General features: G+C 44.3%; 1 protein-coding gene and 1 non-coding gene across 4 annotated transcripts; both read left to right on the top strand.

Moving 5' to 3' along the window:
* Positions 1-83: 83 nt before the first annotated feature.
* LOC128108591 (cytochrome c oxidase assembly protein COX18, mitochondrial) lies at positions 84-11,059 on the top strand. Of its 3 annotated transcripts, none has more exons than XM_052735344.1 (6): positions 84-504; positions 1,818-1,918; positions 5,086-5,249; positions 5,634-5,758; positions 7,504-7,611; positions 10,573-11,059. In XM_052735344.1, the coding sequence occupies exons 1-6, from the start codon at positions 181-183 to the stop codon at positions 10,744-10,746; spliced, it is 996 nt and encodes a 331-aa protein (XP_052591304.1). In that variant the 5' UTR covers positions 84-180; the 3' UTR covers positions 10,747-11,059. The 3 variants fall into 3 exon arrangements, with proteins under 3 accessions (XP_052591304.1, XP_052591305.1, XP_052591306.1); XM_052735345.1 differs by having other exon boundaries at positions 391-504; positions 1,814-1,918; XM_052735346.1 differs by lacking the exon at positions 84-504 and adding an exon at positions 535-732 and having other exon boundaries at positions 1,814-1,918.
* An 825-nt stretch (positions 11,060-11,884) lies between these two features.
* Trnaa-agc (transfer RNA alanine (anticodon AGC)) lies at positions 11,885-11,959 on the top strand. The gene has a single exon. It is a non-coding gene; the product is annotated as a tRNA-Ala (tRNA).
* The last annotated feature ends 6,617 nt before the right edge of the window (positions 11,960-18,576 follow it).

Raw genomic sequence — 18,576 nt, 5'->3', positions numbered from 1 at the left:
TAGCTGCCCAGTGCCGCGTGGGAGGGGCGGGGCTTGATGGCGTCATCTCTAGCGCGACGCTAGACGTCACCGCCTTGGCTGGGAAGGTGAGGCGTGGCCGCGGGCCGGCGCATGCGTACATCCTCCTGACGCGCGCGGGCCCCCTGGGCCGTCCTATCCCACGCTCGCAGTGGTGTTACCATGCTGTGCAGCCCGGGGGCCGGGTGGCTCCGGACACTGACCACCTTGCGGCTCCGGGCACGAGGACTGCAGCCTGGCTGGAGTAACCCGCGGCTCCCGGCCCTCCCGGTATGGGCGGCCGCGTCGGTGTCGGCGGCCGCTCCGGGCGGATGGTACGAGGCCCTGGCAGCGTCGGCGCCCGTGCGCGCGGCGGAGGAAGTGCTGCTAGGCTCGCAGGCCGCCACGGGACTCCCCTGGTGGGGCAGCATCTTGCTCAGCACCGTGGCCCTGCGCGGGGCTGTCACGTTGCCCCTGGCCGCCTATCAGCACTACATCCTGGCTAAGGTGAGGGGCGTCGGTCCCCTTGCTGCCTTCCTGCTAGTGTTAACCATCGAGGCTACTGCTTTGCTAAAATTATTAGTATTGCATATGTTAAATGATGGTTGGTGACTCGAGTACCTTCCAGTTCGTCCGACCTACCAGGTCTATATTTGAAATACAAGTGCTCCCTATGTTTTTGATTGAGACCAGTTTGCAGAAGAAATGTCACGGCGGAACCTGTAAAATTGGAACGTAAGTAAGCGTTTTAACAGAGTGTCTGCAGCATTGTTTGTCCCTAACTAATCTTACTGCTCTTTATTATTAGAAAGGATTCACTAAGTTAGCAATTTGCAGACTTGGATCGTCACTCTGGACCTACAATCTGCGACCCTGTGTCTGATGAGTTGTAACCTTGACTTGGCTTCATTTTTTTTTTTTTTTTTAATGTGGAATCGGTATAGAATTATCTTTCCTTTACTTGGCTGCTTCGTGGTGTGAGATGAAATCAGCACGAGTTACTTTGAGAAGGTGAAATTTCACAGAAGATTGCCAGGAAAGGAAGCTGCAGCAGCACTGAGGCAGAAAGTAGTTGCAGTGGGAATCCTTGGGATTTTAACTTAACGAGTGACGTCTTCTCTGCTACTGGCTTATCTAAGGCTGGAACAGTAAAATCCGGGATGCAGTTTTCATTTACTTCTCAAAGTCCTATGAGGCAGGTGCCATTTCAGAAGTTACGCACAGCCGGAAAATAGGAAATGTCACCAAGCACCCCTTAACCAAGAAGTTGCAGTTAGTGCAAACCAGTTTGGTTGACCAGATAGGTGTACAAACTGGAATTTAAGTTTGTGACTAAAGATATTTTAAGCAATCTAATAGTATCCTCCGCTTAAAATTTTTCTGATTGCAAATGTGATCAGGAAACAACACTTGTTAATCGTTTAGGGGACAGAGACTATATATGAGTTCCATCGATTGTGCTACTATGGTATGACACTGACCCGGTGCAGGATAGGGGAGGAACAGGAATACTTTCAGGTTAGAGTCCATTATGGAGGGATAACAGGACGGGAACTGAAGCAGAAACCGTGGTGGGAAACTGCTTTCTGGCTTTTCTGTATAGCCCAGGCCCACATGCCAGTGATAGTGGCCCTCGGTGGACTGCGTTCTTCGATGTCAACTAGCAATCAAAAAACACTCCGTAGGCTAATCTGATAGATGAAATTTCTTTGAGCTCTTCTCTCCCAGACGTGCCAAGTCGACAACTGAAGCTAACTATAGTAGTCGTTACCAATAAAGGTCCTTTATGTGCTCATGAAAACAACTTTTTCTTCAGTTAGGTGGAAAACTTGCAACCAGAAATAAAAGACATCGCCAAGCGCCTTAACCAGGAAGTTGCAGTTTGTGCACATCGATTTGGTTGGTCCAAGAGAGTTGCCAGGTATGCAGTTTTATGCCTGTAATCATGAAGTACATAAATACAGGTTCAGGTAGTCTCTTGATTGATTCATTCATATTAATAAGTCACTGTGAAGCATGGTTGTTTTATGTATTGGAATGAAAGCACTTAAATGAAGAAAGAGACTTTACCCTAACTCCTGAGGAGCTGAATGGTCCTCCCGTCTCAGCCTCCCAGAACTTGAACTCCTCATCCTCCCCTGCCCTCTCCACCCCCCGAAAATGCTTGTATTACAGATGTGTGCTGCCACATCTGGCTTCTATTCTGTAGGACCCACTGAAAGAGAGCCATGATCAGATAAAGATGGAGGTGAATTCAATACTGTATTAAAATTTGATGTAAGTCATATGAAAGTCAAGGGAATTATGCTATGCATGTAAGTAGGTATAAAATTGCTGTATGGTCCTGTCCTGTCCCATATTGTCCATCTGTATCCCTCCAACCTCTGCCTGTTTTGATTCTTGTGAAATTGTTTGTGTAGTTGAGGCTGGCCTCGCACTAGCAGGTTACCCGCCTTTTAGGTGGTATCACTATAGTAATGTGCCACCATGCCTGGCAAACTATATTTAATATGAGCTCTATCATAAAACTTGACATTAGAAGAGTTGGCTCACCAGTTAAGAGCAGTTGTTTTAAATCCAAGACAGAGTTTCTCTTTGTAGCCCTGGCTGTCCCAGAACTCACTGTGTAGACCAGGCTGGCCTCAAACTCAGAGATCTGCCTGCTCAGTGCTGGGATTAAAGGCATGCGCCACTATCCGTGGCTTAAAGAACACTTATTACTTTTATTACTGTGTAGACCAGGCTGAACTTGAGCTTGCCAAGATCTGCAAGCTTCTGCCTCCTGAGCACTGGGATTCCCAGCACTCACCTAGTGGCTCACTGCTGTCTATAGTTTTGGTGCCTGTCCTGGATCTTGCTCTGTAGACCAGGCTTTCCTTGAGCTCACAGAGATCCGCCTGGCTCTGCCTCCCCAGTGCTGGGATTAAAGGCATGCGCCAACGCCACCCAGTACCAGCACCCTCTTCTAACCTCAGGACACCAGGTGTGCATGTGGTACACTTAAATACATTCAAGCAAAGCATCATACATAAAACAATAAGATGGTTTTTTTTGTTTTTTTTTTTTTTTTTTTTTGGTTTTTTGAGACAGGGTTTCTCTGTGTAGCTTTGGTGCCTGTCCTGGAACTTACAGGCTGGCCTCGAACTCAGAGAGATCCGCCTGCCTCTGCCCCCTGAGTGCTGAGACTAAAGGCGTGCACCACCACCACCTAGCTGATAAATCTTAACAATACAGAAAACTTGAAATTTAGGGAAACCTTGTAGCCAGACTGATGAGACAAGCCTTTAATCTCAGCACTGGAGGCAGAGGCAGGTTTATCTCTTGCATTCAAGGGCAGTCTATGTTTACATGAGTTCCAGGCCATCCAGGCTGCAGACCGAGACCCTGTCTCAGAAAGAGAGGAAGTATATGTATTAATGCATGAAACAAAGTTTTATTTGTTAAATGTAGATAAGCTGAAGCCTGTAGTAGTTTTGATATTTAATAAAGAGGAAGCTGAGAGCTACAGCCGTGGGCCAGAAGGACAGGTGAATGAATAGCTGTTCATCTGGGTTGTAGACAGCTTGGTGAGGTGAGATTTATCGTGCCTTACCTGTGCTACCCTGGTGCCACGACCGTCTAGAAATGTCTTGTTCAGATGGGTCGTTCACATCCACCGATGTGCTGATGTGGAGCTCTGTTTTGTTGGACGACCTAAAAGTTTCCAGGACCAAAATGTGCAGGTATATGTAGAAAAACAAAGTACAGATAAAATTAGAATTCAAGGGCCTAGAATGTATGTGTGTACTGTCTAGTCCAGCACACTACAAATCGATTAAATCCATTACAGCCATTAAAGAAAGGCCTACCTTGTACTAACTGTGTGTGATATAAGAGATTTAAAGATAAATAGGAAACCTGAGCAAGGCTAGTGGTTGCACACAGAAGAGGCTTGTGACTTGAAGGCCAGCCTGAGCTAGAAATGCCTTCCTTGCCTCAGGAAAAAAAAACAAACAAACCAGTAATTGTCCCTCAAGATCATGGTCTAGAAAGTAAGACGTATGAACAGAAGGACGGTCGGCTGTGGTGGTACAAGCCTGTAATCCTGGTACTTTAGAGGTGGAGGTAGGGGTACCAGAGGCTCAAAGTTAACCTTGTCTACATACCAAGTTCATGGTCAGGTTGGACTGTCTGAGGCCATGTCTCAAAAAAAACAAAGGAAGTAACTGAGCTGGATATGGTGATGAGTGCTATTAATCCCAGCACTTGGGCAGCCGAGGCAGGCGAATCTCTGAATTCGAAACCAGCCTAGTACATAGTGAGAGTCAGGCCAGTCAGGGCTACACAGTGAACCTTTTGAAAAAGAGAAACTGGTATGGTGAACAGATTAACATAACCTTTGTTGGAAAGTTGATTGAAAAATGGGGGCCACTTTGACAGTCTAAGAATATAAACTGCACAGACCCACAAGATACTTTGGGACAGATCAGATACTTTGGAAGGTCAAATGACTATGTTTGCCTGGACTACAGAGTTAAGTAAAATATGCTTTTAGCTATAATATTTGTAGTTCTAATGTGTTATACTTTGTTGGTCTTGTAATCCCACTCTCTATTGTGGTTTTGTTTAATTTTGAGACAGGAGTTCACGAAGTAGCACAGGTTTCCCATACTTACTGAACTTTGTAACTGGACCCTGGCCTCAAGCTTTCAATCCTCCAACCTCCATCTCCCAAATGCTGGGATTGTGGGTATGTGTTGCCTCAGCTGGTAAAATTTCACCCTTAAAATCTTAATTGGCAGGGGTTAGAGAGATGGCTCAGTGGTTAACATGTATCGTTCATGCACACATAAATCAGAGAATATAATAAATAAAATGTTTTTTAAAGATCTTATTGGCCAGAGATCATTAGAGGCTAAAGTTGTGGTCTGACAGCGTCTTTAGTAAAAGGCTGTGTGCCTTTTGTTTAGTGGCTGTCCCCTTAACTGCTTACGATAGTTGAAACCCCTGTTCAGCCCTCCAGCATCCCTACAGAAGGGTCTGTGTGTGCCATAGGGTGAAGCTCCTGCTAGTGGTCAGATGATGTTTTCTCTTCTTCCCGTACCTTAGGCTCACGTATCTAAAGAATATGCGGACGCTTGTTTCAGAGCTGTATGTCCGTGACAACTGCCATCCTTTCAAAGCCACCGTGTTAGTCTGGGTCCAGCTTCCAATGTGGATCTTCATATCCGTTGCCCTCCGGAACTTCAGCACAGGGGCAGCACATTCAGAAGGTAACTATTTATTACAGAAATCCTCATCTCTCAAATTCTTTAATGCTGTATTCCAATAGAAAAAAATAATTCTAGTTTTTATTTATTATTTACACTCATGATATTCATTAATTACACTCAGGATATTAATAATTCTAGTTTTCATAACTACTGTTTACTGTCTGCCTTACATTACAGAGTTTAGACTCTTAAGCATAAACAGTCAGTCTATGTTGAGAGCAATACCTTGAGAAAATGAAAAAATACCTTGAGAAAAATTGCTTGAATAAGCAGTGCTGCTCTTCAGGGTGAGGCGCTTGTTGGGAATTGTTGGGCTGCTTGTGTTTGTGGCTTCTCTCTCAGCTGTCCTCAGGAATCTGTTGTTTTGTGTTTAAACTGTTTCAGCGGGTGTTTCTGTTCAGGAGCAGCTGGCTGCTGGCGGGGCCCTGTGGTTTCCTGACCTCACTGCAGTGGATTCCACTTGGATTCTGCCTGTCTCCGTTGGTGTCGTCAATTTACTGATAGTGGAGGTCAGTGGTTTACATTGGGGGTTGTTGACCACTTACGGCATTGGGGTTGCTGCTGCTGCTCCTCTGACGTCACATCAGCCCGTGACTTGGGCCAGTTCCTTTGTGTCTCTAGGTGGCAGAGTCCTTATTATTAAAGGAAGAAGAGCACTAAGCCAGGCACAGTTGCCCATGTCTAGTCCTAGCACTCAGGACGCAGAGGCAGGAGAATCACAAACTCAAAGCCATTCTAAGCTATCTAACAAGACCATCTCAGAAAACCAGGCAAAACAAAAAGAACAGTACCTCAAGCTGGGTGTGCTGGCACTCCTTTATTTAATCTCTGCAAGCTCAAGTTCAGCCTGGTCTACACAGTGAGTTCTAGGACAGCCAGGGATACATGGTTGAGAGAACCAGTCACAAAAAGAAAGAAAAAAGAAATTTAAGATGCTTGGCCAGTCTGGTTTTAATCCACAATGGGGTTTTTGTGTATCTATTTTGTGAATTTATTGGTAGAGAACCATAAGTAACCTACTGCCATTCTCTTAATAAATGGCTTAGTATAGTCATTTGAATTTTTGATGAGATAACGTAAAGAAACACGTACATGAAAAATAGGATTTTTCAGTTGCCTCCTCTGTTACCCATAGTGCTTCACTCAACAGTGCACAGAGAGCATGCTTGCAATTTTGTACAGAGCTCGGACTTTGAGGTGAAAGCTCACAAACCTCACGCCAAATGAGCGCTGTCTGGGAGCTCCAATGTACATCTTGTTTGTAGCAGACACCGCCTATTTTCTTAACGCCTTGGAGCTAGGAATGCAGTTCAGTTGGTGGAATGCTTGCCTAGCGTTTATGAAGCCCGGGGACCTCTGCCCCAGCCTTGGATGCACTGGACATAATGGGGCCTGGCTGTAAGAGGAATCAGAAGTTCAAGGTCATCTTCAACTCCACAGCAAGTTCCGTGCTACCCTAGGATATGTGTGTCCCTGTTTAAAACAGAAAAGATGGGGCTGGAGAGATAGTTTGGTGGCTAGCAACATCAGGGTTGCTCTTTGCAGGTACACACACACACACATACACAGCCTTACTGTTCCTAGCCTTGGAGCTAGATGATCAGTTACGTAAGTTCACTGGTGTTGAAATTGGTGTGTTAAGTGCTGGATATGGAGGCCATGGCCTTGTACACACAAGGTCAAGTGCTCTGCCATTGAACCACAGTGCCAGTTCTTCAAGGTATTGGTGGAGGCTGGCCACAAATCAGCTTTTAGCAAGGTGTGGTGGTACATCTGTAATCCCAGCAGAGGCCGGCCTAATCTACAGAGTATATGTTCCAGGCGGGCTACATAGTGTAACCCTATCTTTAAAAAAAAAAATTGGCTGGGCGGTGGTGGCACACGCCTTTAATCTCAGCACTCGGGAGGCAGAGCCAGGCGGATCTCTGTGAGTTCGAGGCCAGCCTGGGCTACAGAGCGAGATCCAGGAAAGGCGCAAACGAAAAACCAAAAAAATAAAAAATAATAAATAAACAAAAATAAATAAATAAATTGTTTTGGTTGTTTTTTTTTTTTTTTGTTTTTTTTTTTGAGACAGTGTCTCATGTAGCCTACCTTACAAATCTAAAAGCCAAAGATGACCTTGAGTTCCTCTTCCAGTGCAGATACTAGGATTTTAAGAGTGTGTCACAAAGCCTGGGCTTCAGCTTGTGTTTTAAAGCTCATCTGATGGAATGTGCATTTTAGTAATTATGGTTTGTGTGTTCTACTTCAGATTTTCGCTCTACAAAAACTTGGAATGTCTCGGTTTCAAATGTATGTTACACACTTTGTCCGCGCTGTGTCCGTGTTGATGATCCCGATTGCCGCAACAGTACCTTCTGTGAGTAGCAGTAGCCTTGCGTTGTGGCCGGTGCTCAGCTTCCCCAGCCTGCTCTTTCAGGCTCCCTCTGCCCACCGTCCTTGCTGTTGAAAATGCTTGTGTAACTGTTGTCTGTGTCGTCGATTGACACATGAGCATTTCCTGGGTGGATTGATTGATCTTTCTCCTGCATGTGCCCAGCTCTCCCGTGAAACTCCTTACTCCTCTACCTCTATTTCAGTCTGACAGAGCACCCTGAATACTCTAGTACTTACCTATTTTTTGACTAGCTAGTCCAGTGAACAACTTCCGTGTTCACGAGTACTACTTAACCCTCTGCTGTGGGTTTGGTTCACTTGTCCCTGTTGATACCCAAGTAAGCTCTGTAAGAAATAAAAGAACAAACAATTGTTACAATTACTTCAGTCATTCGTATATTTTCCACAGATAACTTTAGAAGTTGTCAAAAGCTGTGTTATGTACATTTTCATCTTTACTCAGGGCCAACATGAAGCCATTAAGTAGAATTCAGTTGCCACTAGTTAAGATTAGATGAGCAGTTACAAAGCTCTCACAATCCTTAGGATCTGAGGCAATGTGCTGTTGGTACAAAAGTGAAGGTCTAAGCTGATACTTGGGTGAATGTCTTTTACCTGTTTAAAATAAGTTTCTGCATCTCTGAAGTAGACTTGATGTCTGTGAGCATGAAATGGTGTGTATTATAGTACTTTCCCATGGGGGAGTATTGCTGTAAGACACCGTGTGGCCTCAGCAGTACAGTGGAAGAAACCTCCATGAAATAAGAGCAGTGTGATGTCAAGGATTGGGCTGAGTTAGTAGCAAATCTGAAAAGGTGTATTACAGACCCAAGCTTACCTCCCACAGGGAGTCCAGACGGGTCCAGTTTAGGGACAATGTGCCAACTCCCTGAAGACAGCTGTGCTGTCTTTCTGCGTTGTCACACACAGCCTCTGATATTTTCCTCATGGCCACAGTGGTCCTGGTGCTGCCGGAGCAGGTTACACTGCGGAAATGGTAGAGGGTGCTTCACGCGCACATGGTCCTTTAAGGACCGTTGCTAGGGGTCCCACCAATGCATGTGCTTGTGTCCTACGTGTTTGGTCACATCTAGCAGTTTCAGAATCCAGGAAGTATGTACAGCTCCCAAATCACGACATGGAGAATTTTTATTATTTATAAAAGCTCAACCGATAGCTTAGGCTTGTTTCTAATTAGCTCTTATAACTTAAATTAGCCCATTTCTTTTAATCTATGTTCTTTTATGTGGCTCTGTTACCTTTACTTTGTATTGCCCATGCTGATTCCTCTATGTGTGACTGACAATCCTCCTTCCCAGTGTTTTCTCTGTCTCAAAAATCCTGCCTCGCTATTGACTGTTCAGCTTTTTTATTAAACCAATCACAGTGACATATTTCACACAATGTAAAGGAATATTCCACAGCAAGTATACCCAGCTAAAAATTAGGATTGTTCCTTAGCAAGGAAAGGAATTGTTATGTAGATGGCAGCTCATGGTTCTGTCTGTATGCATTGTAAAAAGTGTGGTAAGATAAAAGGCTTCGAAATCCTTGTGTAAGCATAGGGTGCTACATGTCCTTCGTCCCAGCTACTCAGGAAGCTGAACAGAAAGATCCCATGACCCTGGATGCACCAGCCTGATACTCAGGCACCCTGACTTTATGCCAAGCACTTGCACGTGTCAGGGTACACATGTGGAAGTCATAGGACAGCCTCCTAGAGTCAGTTCTCCTTCTACTGTGTGGTTCCAGGGATTCAACTCATACACATCTGGTTTGGTGGCCAGCACCGTTACCAGCTGGCCCATCTTGCCAGCACTAGGCACTCTTAATGAGGCAGGCACTGTTACAGTCTTTCATTTTAATGGGCTGGACTGTGGTGGCGCACACCTTTAATTCCAGCACTCAGGGAGGCAGAGGCAGGAGGATCTCTGAATTTAAGGTCAGCCTGGTCTATAGAGTAAGTTTCAGAACAGCCATGGCTACAATGAGAAACTCTGTCTTGAAAACAAACAAAACAACAACAAAACAACCTCCCACTTTAGTGATGAGGAGCCTGAAGTATGGGAAGTTAAACAGCTGGTTCTGTTCTGTGAACTACTCAGGTAGTCTCCCATTTCCAGGTAGATCAGCTATTGTTTGTAGCTGCTGCCTAATCTGCCTTTGATGCATTCTTCTGTCCTTGAGGTCTCACTTTAAACAACTGCAGAGACTCACTGTGGGTCACCTGCTTGGCTTAACCATTCTGTACAAATGCTCTCATAAGCCCTCCTAGGTGGGTACAGTTTCTGTCCCGTTTTACAGATAGGAAACTGAAGCAAGAGAAATAACCAATACAAAGCCAAATAATAGTGAACAGGATTCAGACCTGGAGATCTTCGTCCCAGGCAGGACTCACCAGCCACATGGTTTTGCTTCTGACACCTGACTGCTTTCTGATGCCCATGCAAAGCTTGAGACACATGTATGTGTAGGAAACACACGTATGTACAGAAAGGCTGCAGGGCTGAGTTTAAAGCACCAGCCTCGGTTGTATCACAAAAGAAAGTTGATGATAAGTTGCTCTGATGATAAGAAATGCATCCTAGATGATAGGGAGAAAATAGTTACTGGGGAATCATGAAAGACTGTCTAGTAAGGTTGCCATGGGAAGCCACCACATCCCCAGGCTCCCACCATCCATCTGTACAATCAGCCTGTCAGCACCTGTGCTGGGAACAAAATCCCAGTGGTCAAAGAAGGGAGGGTGCTTTCCTGGCCCTACTGGCACCTGCTGTCTGTCCTGTCTGCTGTAAACGCCTCGCTCTGCTTTCTGGTCTTCTCAGCCTTTCTTGCCTGTCTTGTAGCCTGCTCAGAATGCTGGTGTTTTTTTTTTTTTAACCGACTGCTTGTGCGAACGTTGCACATACAGGAGCAGATGCTAACTGTCATACCCTCTCTCTAGTCTCTTGTTCTCTACTGGCTGTGCTCCAGCCTCATGGGCCTCTCCCAGAATCTGCTGCTGCGCTCCCCTGGATTCCGCCAGCTTTGCCGGATACCACCAACCAAGTCGGATTCAGAGACCCCTTACAAAGACCTCTCCGCCGCCTTTTATGCCAAGTTCCTTTCAAGAAAGTGACGACAGTACGCTTCAGTAACTTTGAAATTATTAGAAATGTCATTGTCAGTTTCATGTATTGAATTTAGAAGACTAGGGTAGCATTTAAATTGCCTTTAACTATCATGAAGCCCTGTGGGAAAGATGTAATTCAGATGTATTTGACAATAATAGTTAAAGCTTTTGCATGTTAGAAATAAATGTTCGATTGTAAAGTGTGAAGATAAGCCCGGATGCCTGGCCTTGTTCATAAAATCATACTTTGCTGAGAACAGGCTTAGATCCTGTGTGATCTGTGCCTGACGGTCCACACAATAAAGTTTTATAAATTAAAGGCTCTGGTGAGATAATTCCTTTAAAAAAGACTTTGTATAAATTATGTATGTGTGTCTTTGAGGGGAGGGTATGTTCACCTGTGTGCAAGTGTCCACAGAGGCCTGAAGTGTGATCCTAATTAGTCTTATCAATAAAATCCTAGAGTCAAATATTGGGATAATAACCTGAAAGATCAGAGAGGCAGAGGAGCAGCCACCAGTGACTTCTTACCTCTCTGGATCCTCAGAGCAAAAGGGCCCAAGATCCTGTCTCTACTCACCTTATATTTCTGTCTACATCTCCAGAGTGCTGGGATCAAAGGTGTGTGCCACCACAGCCTGACCTCTATGGTTAACTAGTGGCTAGCTCTGCCCCCTGATCTCCAGGAAAGCTTTGTCAGAACACAAATAAAATATCATACAGTTTCCCCTTTTTGTCTAATACAATATGTATAATAACTATAGGCAAGAATTATATTAACAATGTCTACTCCATTTGCATTTGACAAATTCAGAGAAAATACTCCATCTGTCCTATCTTGGTAAGTCCGAAGTGTTGTACCTAATTCACTTTCTATCCTAACTTGTATTACCACATTTCTATAGAGGCCAACAGCACCAGATCCCTCTGGAGTGAGAAGTAACGCAATATGGGTGCTGGGAACTGAACTCGGGACATCTAAAGAGCAGTGTGTACTCACCACTGAGCCATCGCCTAGCCCTCCAGTGAGGTTACTCTTAACCACTGAGCCAGTTAGCCGTCTCCCCAGCCCAAGAGAGATAATTACTAACACTTTGAGTTGGAGGATGATTGTAGGTCTGTTTGCATATTTAAAAACAGTTGGGTTGGGGATTTAGCTCAGTGGTAGAGCGTTTGCCTAGCAAGCGCAAGGCCCTGAGTTCGATCCTCAGCTCCAAGAAAAGAAAAAAAGTATACAGTTTGTTTTTGGTTTTGTTTTTTTGTTTTGTTTTTCAGAGCTGAGGACTGAACCCAGGGCCTTGTGTTTGCTAGGCAAACGCTCTACCACTGAGCTAAATCCCCAACCCCATCTATACAGTTTTGTCATAAAAGTTATGGGACTCGGACTGGAGAAATGGCTCAGAGGTTAAGAGCACTGTCTACTTTTCCAGAGGTCCTGAGTTCAATTCCCAGCAACCACATGGTGGCTCACAGCCATTTATATAATGAGATCTGGTGCCCTCTTCTGGCGTGCAGCCATACATGGAGGCAGAATGTTGTATACATAATAAATAAATTAAATAAATAAACAAATAAATAAATAAATAAATAAAAGTTTTGGGACTCGGTGTCCTTTTGGCAAGTTCTAGTTAAGTAATTTGGTGGGGGACTGGAGAGGTGGCTCAGTGGTTAAGAGCACTTGCTACTCACAGAGGATCCACACACCAGGTGTCACTTGAAGTGTGTATGCAACCCGAAAGGCCTCTATGTTGTGAGATAATTTTTAACTTGTTCCTTTGGAAGGACTGAATGCTCTCTTGGATTAATGCAGGAAGAGTTCATGGTGATATAAATGGTGGCTTCAGCTCTGCTTGTTTCATTCAGAAAGGTGACAGTTGTGACTGATGTATTCAGGAATAAATTCGGCAGGCAATTAGAATTTCTCTTTTGTTAGAATTAGGGACCTGGTTGTAAGCTCCCTGAGACCTCAGAGGTGGTGTGTGGTTGCAGCCCGGTACCTTCCCTGGTGTCCCAGTACTGCTCTGCAGCTGCCTAGTTACGGTGAGGAGGTTGATAGATACATTCAGCCCTGACGTTTTGTAGATTGTTGTATTTAGAAACCTGCCTGCATCTAAAGTATATTCATGTCCCCAAATCAACATTCATAGTACTTTTTTTTAAATAAAATATTTATTTTTATTTTATGTCCATTAGTGTTTTGCTTGCATGTATGTCTGTGTGAGGGTGTCAGATCTTGGAGTTACAGACAGTTGTGAGCTGCCATGTGGGGTGCTAGGGATTGAACCCAGGTCCTCTGGAAGAGCAGTCAGTGCTCTTAACCACTGAGCCATCTCTGCAGCCCTATTAAAGCAGCAAGTACTTTTTTTTTGGTTTTTCGAGACAGGGTTTCTCTGTGTAGCTTTGCACCTTTCCTGGAACTCACTTTGTAGCCCAGGCTGGCCTCGAATTCACAGAAATCCCCCTGCCTCTGCCTCCCGAGTGCTGGGATTAAAGGTGTGTGTCACCACCGCCCGGCATTCATAGTACTTTTAAGGTCACTGGTGAAAAAAAATTTAGTCGCTTGATAAATTAGTGGAATTCTTTTTTGGGGGGAGGGGTTGTTTTTGTTTTTGTTTTTTGAGACAGGGTTTCTCTGTGTAGCCCTGGCTGTCCTGGAACTTGCTCTGTAGAGCAGACCGGCCTCAAACTCCCAGAGATCTGCCTGGCTCTGCTTCCCGAATGAATTAGTGAAATTCAAACTAGCGGGTGCTCAAGCACAGTTCTGACCATGCTTCCTTCACAGTTGCGATACTGTGCTTTTCTTACTTCTGTGTACCCCACTTCCCTTTTTAAAGTTACTTGGTGTGTGCATGCATATGCACTAGTGATATGTGTGCCACAGCAAGCATGTGGAGGTCAGAAGACACCTTGTAGTAGTCGGTGGTGCTCTCCTTTCCTCTTGTGGTTCCCTGGAATCTAACTCCAGTTGTAAGACTTTGCCCACTGAGCCTTTTCTATCTAAAATGGCCACTAAGTGGCCCGTGGAAGTGTTCATCCAATGCTTCAAAGCATAAGGAACATGTAGTAAGGAGAAGGGTATGTGCGCAGATTAGTGTTGGCAGAGGGCTCCGAGTTACTGAACCAGTAGTGTGTTTATCTGTGGACAGAGACACCAGCCGCTTGCAGGAACCTAACCCTGCATGTTCCCTAGGAACAGTGATTCAGTATTTAATAATTCAGTTTGTTGAGTTGAATAAAGAGAAGAAACTACTTGCCTATACAGATGCATCTTCATTTGCGATGTCACACATTTTCTTTCTTGATATTACATCTTGACAAACCCGTACCTTTTTTTAGCACAGCATGCTCATCTTGCTTCTCTCCATGTCTCCTGGCAACTCCAAAGACTACACCCTTCTCAGTCTGGCTCTCCTGCCTAACCTCTTCCTGCCTAGCTATTGGCCAGTCAGTTCTTTATTAACAATGAGAGCAACACCTCTTCACAGTGTACAGAAGAATTATTCCCCAGCACAGGATTGTCACAAATCCAAGGCCAACTTGACCTAGAGAGTATGTAGAAAAACTTAAAACACACACACACACACACACACACACACACACACACACACACACACACACACACAAACTGGCTTCCTTTCCTAGGAAAACTGTTAAATTAAAAATCCCAAATACAGTTTTTATTTAACAAAATTGGAAAATCAGGTGCTGAATGATTATAAACTAGCAGCTGTCTGTGTTTGCATGCAATCAAGGAAACAGAAATATGTGCAATGTGTAGTAAAGAGCCGAGGGAGGTTCAGAACACTCCGGGCTGCTGCAGGAGTCTCAGCAACACTTTTGTCCTTGCTGTGATATCACTAGGTCCTGGTTCTGTCATTTTTCTCAGGATGAGGGAAATCGACCCTTTCTCTACTACTTGTAACTTTCCAAAGTGCAAAACCTGAAGAAAAGACTGAATTCAAGGCCAGGTAAGTCATAACCTTAACACCTTAACAAAACAAGCAAAAAACCAACACCCTTTTTAGCCCTTTTAAGCAAACAGCCACATGAAGGTGGTCTGCTTCCTGAGACCTGGCACATACCCCAAAGTAAAACTATGTCAACTTTATAAAATCTAACTTATACTCTAATTGTTCTTAAAGTCCACAAGTCCCAAGCATTTAATTTTTTAAAAAGCTTCTCTTGGGGTCAAAGAGATGGCTCAGTGGTTAAGAGCACTTGCTGCTCTTGCAGAGGACCTGAATTCCAGTTCCCAGCATCCACATGGTGGCTCACAACTCTGTGACCTGCAGTTCCAGGTGATCCACCATGTGACTCCTGGAGGTTGAACTCAGGTCATGTGCCTTGGCAACAGGTGCCTTTACCAACTCAGCCATCTCGATGATCCAGAAGCAAGTTCTTAAGACATCCAGGCCTTCTGTGGTGCTTTATTATATTATACCAAAATTCCTATCTGTAGATCATAAATGTTCTTGTTGACATTCTGGTTGAGCCCAAGGACTGACTGAATTTTTTTTTGGGGGGGGGGGGGAGTAACAAAAACTGGGGCAAAGCCGGGCAGCAGTGGCACACGCCTTTAATCCCAGCACTCGGGAGGCAGAGGCAGGCGGATCTCTGTGAGTTCGAGGCCAGCCTGGTCTATAGAGCAAGATCCATGACAGGCACCAAAACTACACAGAGAAACAGAAATCCTGTCTCAAAAACAAACAAACAAACAAACACAACTGGGGGAAGGTAGATGTCTCCCTGTAGAGACAGCATGTAGAGGCTTCAAGCTATAGACCCAAACTGGGTGCTGGTGAGGTATTTTATCTAGGTGAATTCTGAGTAGGAGGAAACATCACAAATTAACCACAAGCCATGTGGTGGCCACACTTGTCATTGCCACACTTGGGAGATGGAGGCAAGGGGCAGCAGAGTCTCAAGGCTAGCCTCAGCCATGGAGCAAATTCGAGGTCAGCCAGAGATATATGAGACCCTCAAAGGAAATAGAAGTAGGGGCTGGAGAAATGGTTCAATAATTAAAGAGTACTTGTTGTTTTTCCAGGGGATCTGACATATACAAACATGCAATAAGCAAAAACTCATATACAGATAAATAATATACACACACACACACAATTTACCCAAAACTGAGATGAGTGTGGTAGGTAGTGCACATCTGTCCTAGCACTGGGAAACAGAGCCAGGGAAATCTCTTGAGTTTGGAACCAGTCTGGTATACATAGCAAGTTCTAGGCCAAGCCAGTCAGGGCTACATAATGAGACCCTGTCTCAAACAACCAAAGGCCATGCAGTGATGGCGCACGTCTTTAAATCCCAGCAGGCAGATCTTGTCTTGATGTCTTAGAGATCAGGCTAAAGAAGTCTAGGTTTCTTGCCCTGCCTGTGTTCTAGGGCTGGTGCCAGAGGAAAAGGATTTAATCCCACTACGTAGTCTGTAATTCCCGGCTCAGAAACCCTACTGTTTATATCTGTTGCTTTCTGCCATCCAAGTCAAGAACTATATATAAAAGCCCTTTGATCGTGATGACTGATAGCCCCAAACGCTATAAAAATCTGTGTATACTTTTTTTTTCCAGAGAGTGGCCGTGTAAACCCAAGTGTTAGCAATCACCTATGTTACACTAAAGAAGCTATTTCCTCCACCTGCCTCACCTACTGCTCAAAACACTAACTTTGTGCTTGGCTATGACTTGGATGTGAGGCTCCGTTGACATACTGGCCTAAGAGAACAGCTACTAACTGTTGCATGCAGTCTCTGTGTGCCTTCTTGACAGTCCGGTGAGTTCTTCAACCCCACTCTGCCTTTGATGACTTGGGCCTAGGCCGCTGGTCTTGTTTCAGAAAAGCAGGACTTCTGGGTGTTTGGGAACAAAAACATTGGCCGAAAACATGAAATAAAATTGAAAGTAGGCAGAGGCAGGCCGGCGGCCGAAACACAGTTGCAATAAAGACCAGAAACTGAGCTATTACCCGCTGAAGAGTTAGTGAAAACAAGCTCTTAATCAAGAGCTTGGAACAGGGACATCTTTAATCCCAACACCCGGGGAAGGAGCTATCTCCGTGGGACGGAACCAGAACAGATCTGAACACTCTATCTGAGGCCAACCCAGGGCCCAGCTGCTGATCCTGCGAAACCCAACAACTTGGAGGTGTTGGTGAGCCTACCCTGCTCAGCTGAAATCCATCCGGGAGAGGATTCAGAACCCTACAGTTTGAAGTCTGAAGAAACAAGTTCAGCTGAGGAGTTGACGAATGAGCAAAACGTGACCTGAGAACACAGAAGAAGGCGCCACCCAGCCACCGAACCAGATCACCAGAAATGGTAAGTATATACTTCACCGACTGAGAACAGGTAAGCTCCCATCTCCTGACCAACAAATCAGGTCTCTAGCCCCTAGGCCCTACCCAGAGACCAGACAGCTACCTTTCCCTGCTCCCTCACCAAAAAAAAAAAAAAAAAAAAAACCTAACCCCTACGAGCCTAACAACCACTGAAACCATAAGCACACTCTGAACCAACTAGGAACAACTGCTCCCAGAGACAGAACCCATTAACACTGATTTGACTAAGCTGCTCCCGAAGAAACAGCCCAACAGCACCAATTTAACCAAGAACTCCTAGTGAACCAAGACTAAAAATTAGAATAAGAGAGGCACCTTCAGACACAGACACTGCCTGCACCGAGCAGAGGAAGAGATGAGTAGACGCCAGTGCAAAAATACAGGCAACAACATAAAGACCTATATGACAACATCAGAACCTAGTGGTTCTACACCTGCAAGACCTGAACATACCAAGACAGAAGAAACAGAAGAAATCAATCCTAAAAATGACTTTAAGAAGATGATAGAGGCCCTTAAAGAAGAAATAAAAAATTCCCTTAAAGAGGAAATAAAAAATTCCCTTAAAGAGGAAATGAAAAACTCCATTAAAGAGGAAATAAAAAATTCCTTTAAAGAAATGGAAGAAAAAACGAACAAAAAATTGGAAGAAATCAAAGAAAGCCAAGAAAAAGTAATTAAACAGATGAAAGAAACATTCCAAGATCTGAAAATGAATTTGAGACAATAAAGAAAACACAAGCTGAGGGAATGCTGGAAATAGAAATCCTGACTAAACGAACGGGAACTACAGAAACAAACATAACCAACCGAATGCAAGAGATGGAACAGAGAATCTCTGACACTGAAGACACAATAGAGAAAATAGATTCGTCAGTCAAAGAAAACACTAAAGACAAAAAGTTGTAACACAAAACGTCCAAGAAATTTGGAACACCATGAAAAGACCAAACCTAAGAATAATAGGGATAGAAGAAGGAGAAGAATACCAACTCAAAGGCACAGAAAATATATTCAACAAAATCATAGAAGAAAACTTTCCTAACCTAAAGAAAGAAATACCTATGAAGATACAAGAAGCTTACAGAACACCAAATAGGCTGGATCCAAAAAAAGTCCCCTCGCCACATAATAATCAAAACACTAAACACACAGAACAAAGAAAAAATATTAAGAGCCGCAAAGGAAAAACACCAAATAACATATAAAGGCAAACCCATCAGAATAACACCAGACTTCTCGATAGAGACTATGAAAGCTAGAGGGTCCTGGACAAATGTTATGCAGACACTGAGAGACCACGGATGCCAACCCAGACTATTATACCCAGCAAAACTCTCAATCACCATAGGTGGAGTAAACAAAATATTCCATGATAAAACCAAATTTAATCAATACCTGTCCACAAACCCAGCCCTACAGAAAGCACTAGAAGGGAAAATCCAACCCAAAGAAGCTAAACACATCCATGAAAACTCAGGCAATAGA

The sequence above is a fragment of the Peromyscus californicus genome, unplaced genomic scaffold, assembly GCF_007827085.1.
Source record: "Peromyscus californicus insignis strain IS unplaced genomic scaffold, ASM782708v3 Scaffold_13__1_contigs__length_99412109, whole genome shotgun sequence".
Classification (NCBI taxonomy): Eukaryota; Metazoa; Chordata; class Mammalia; order Rodentia; family Cricetidae; genus Peromyscus; species Peromyscus californicus.
This window is presented reverse-complemented; position numbering and strand designations above follow the sequence as displayed.

Bases quoted from the DNA above. Each gene is read 5' to 3' on its own strand.
- LOC128108591 (XM_052735344.1), top strand. From the start codon at position 181: ATGCTGTGCAGCCCGGGGGCCGGGTGGCTCCGGACACTGACCACCTTG. The intron at 505-1,817 runs GTGAGGGGCGTC...TTCTTCAGTTAG, and splicing joins AGCACTACATCCTGGCTAAG to GTGGAAAACTTGCAACCAGA. The intron at 5,759-7,503 runs GTCAGTGGTTTA...GTTCTACTTCAG, and splicing joins TCAATTTACTGATAGTGGAG to ATTTTCGCTCTACAAAAACT.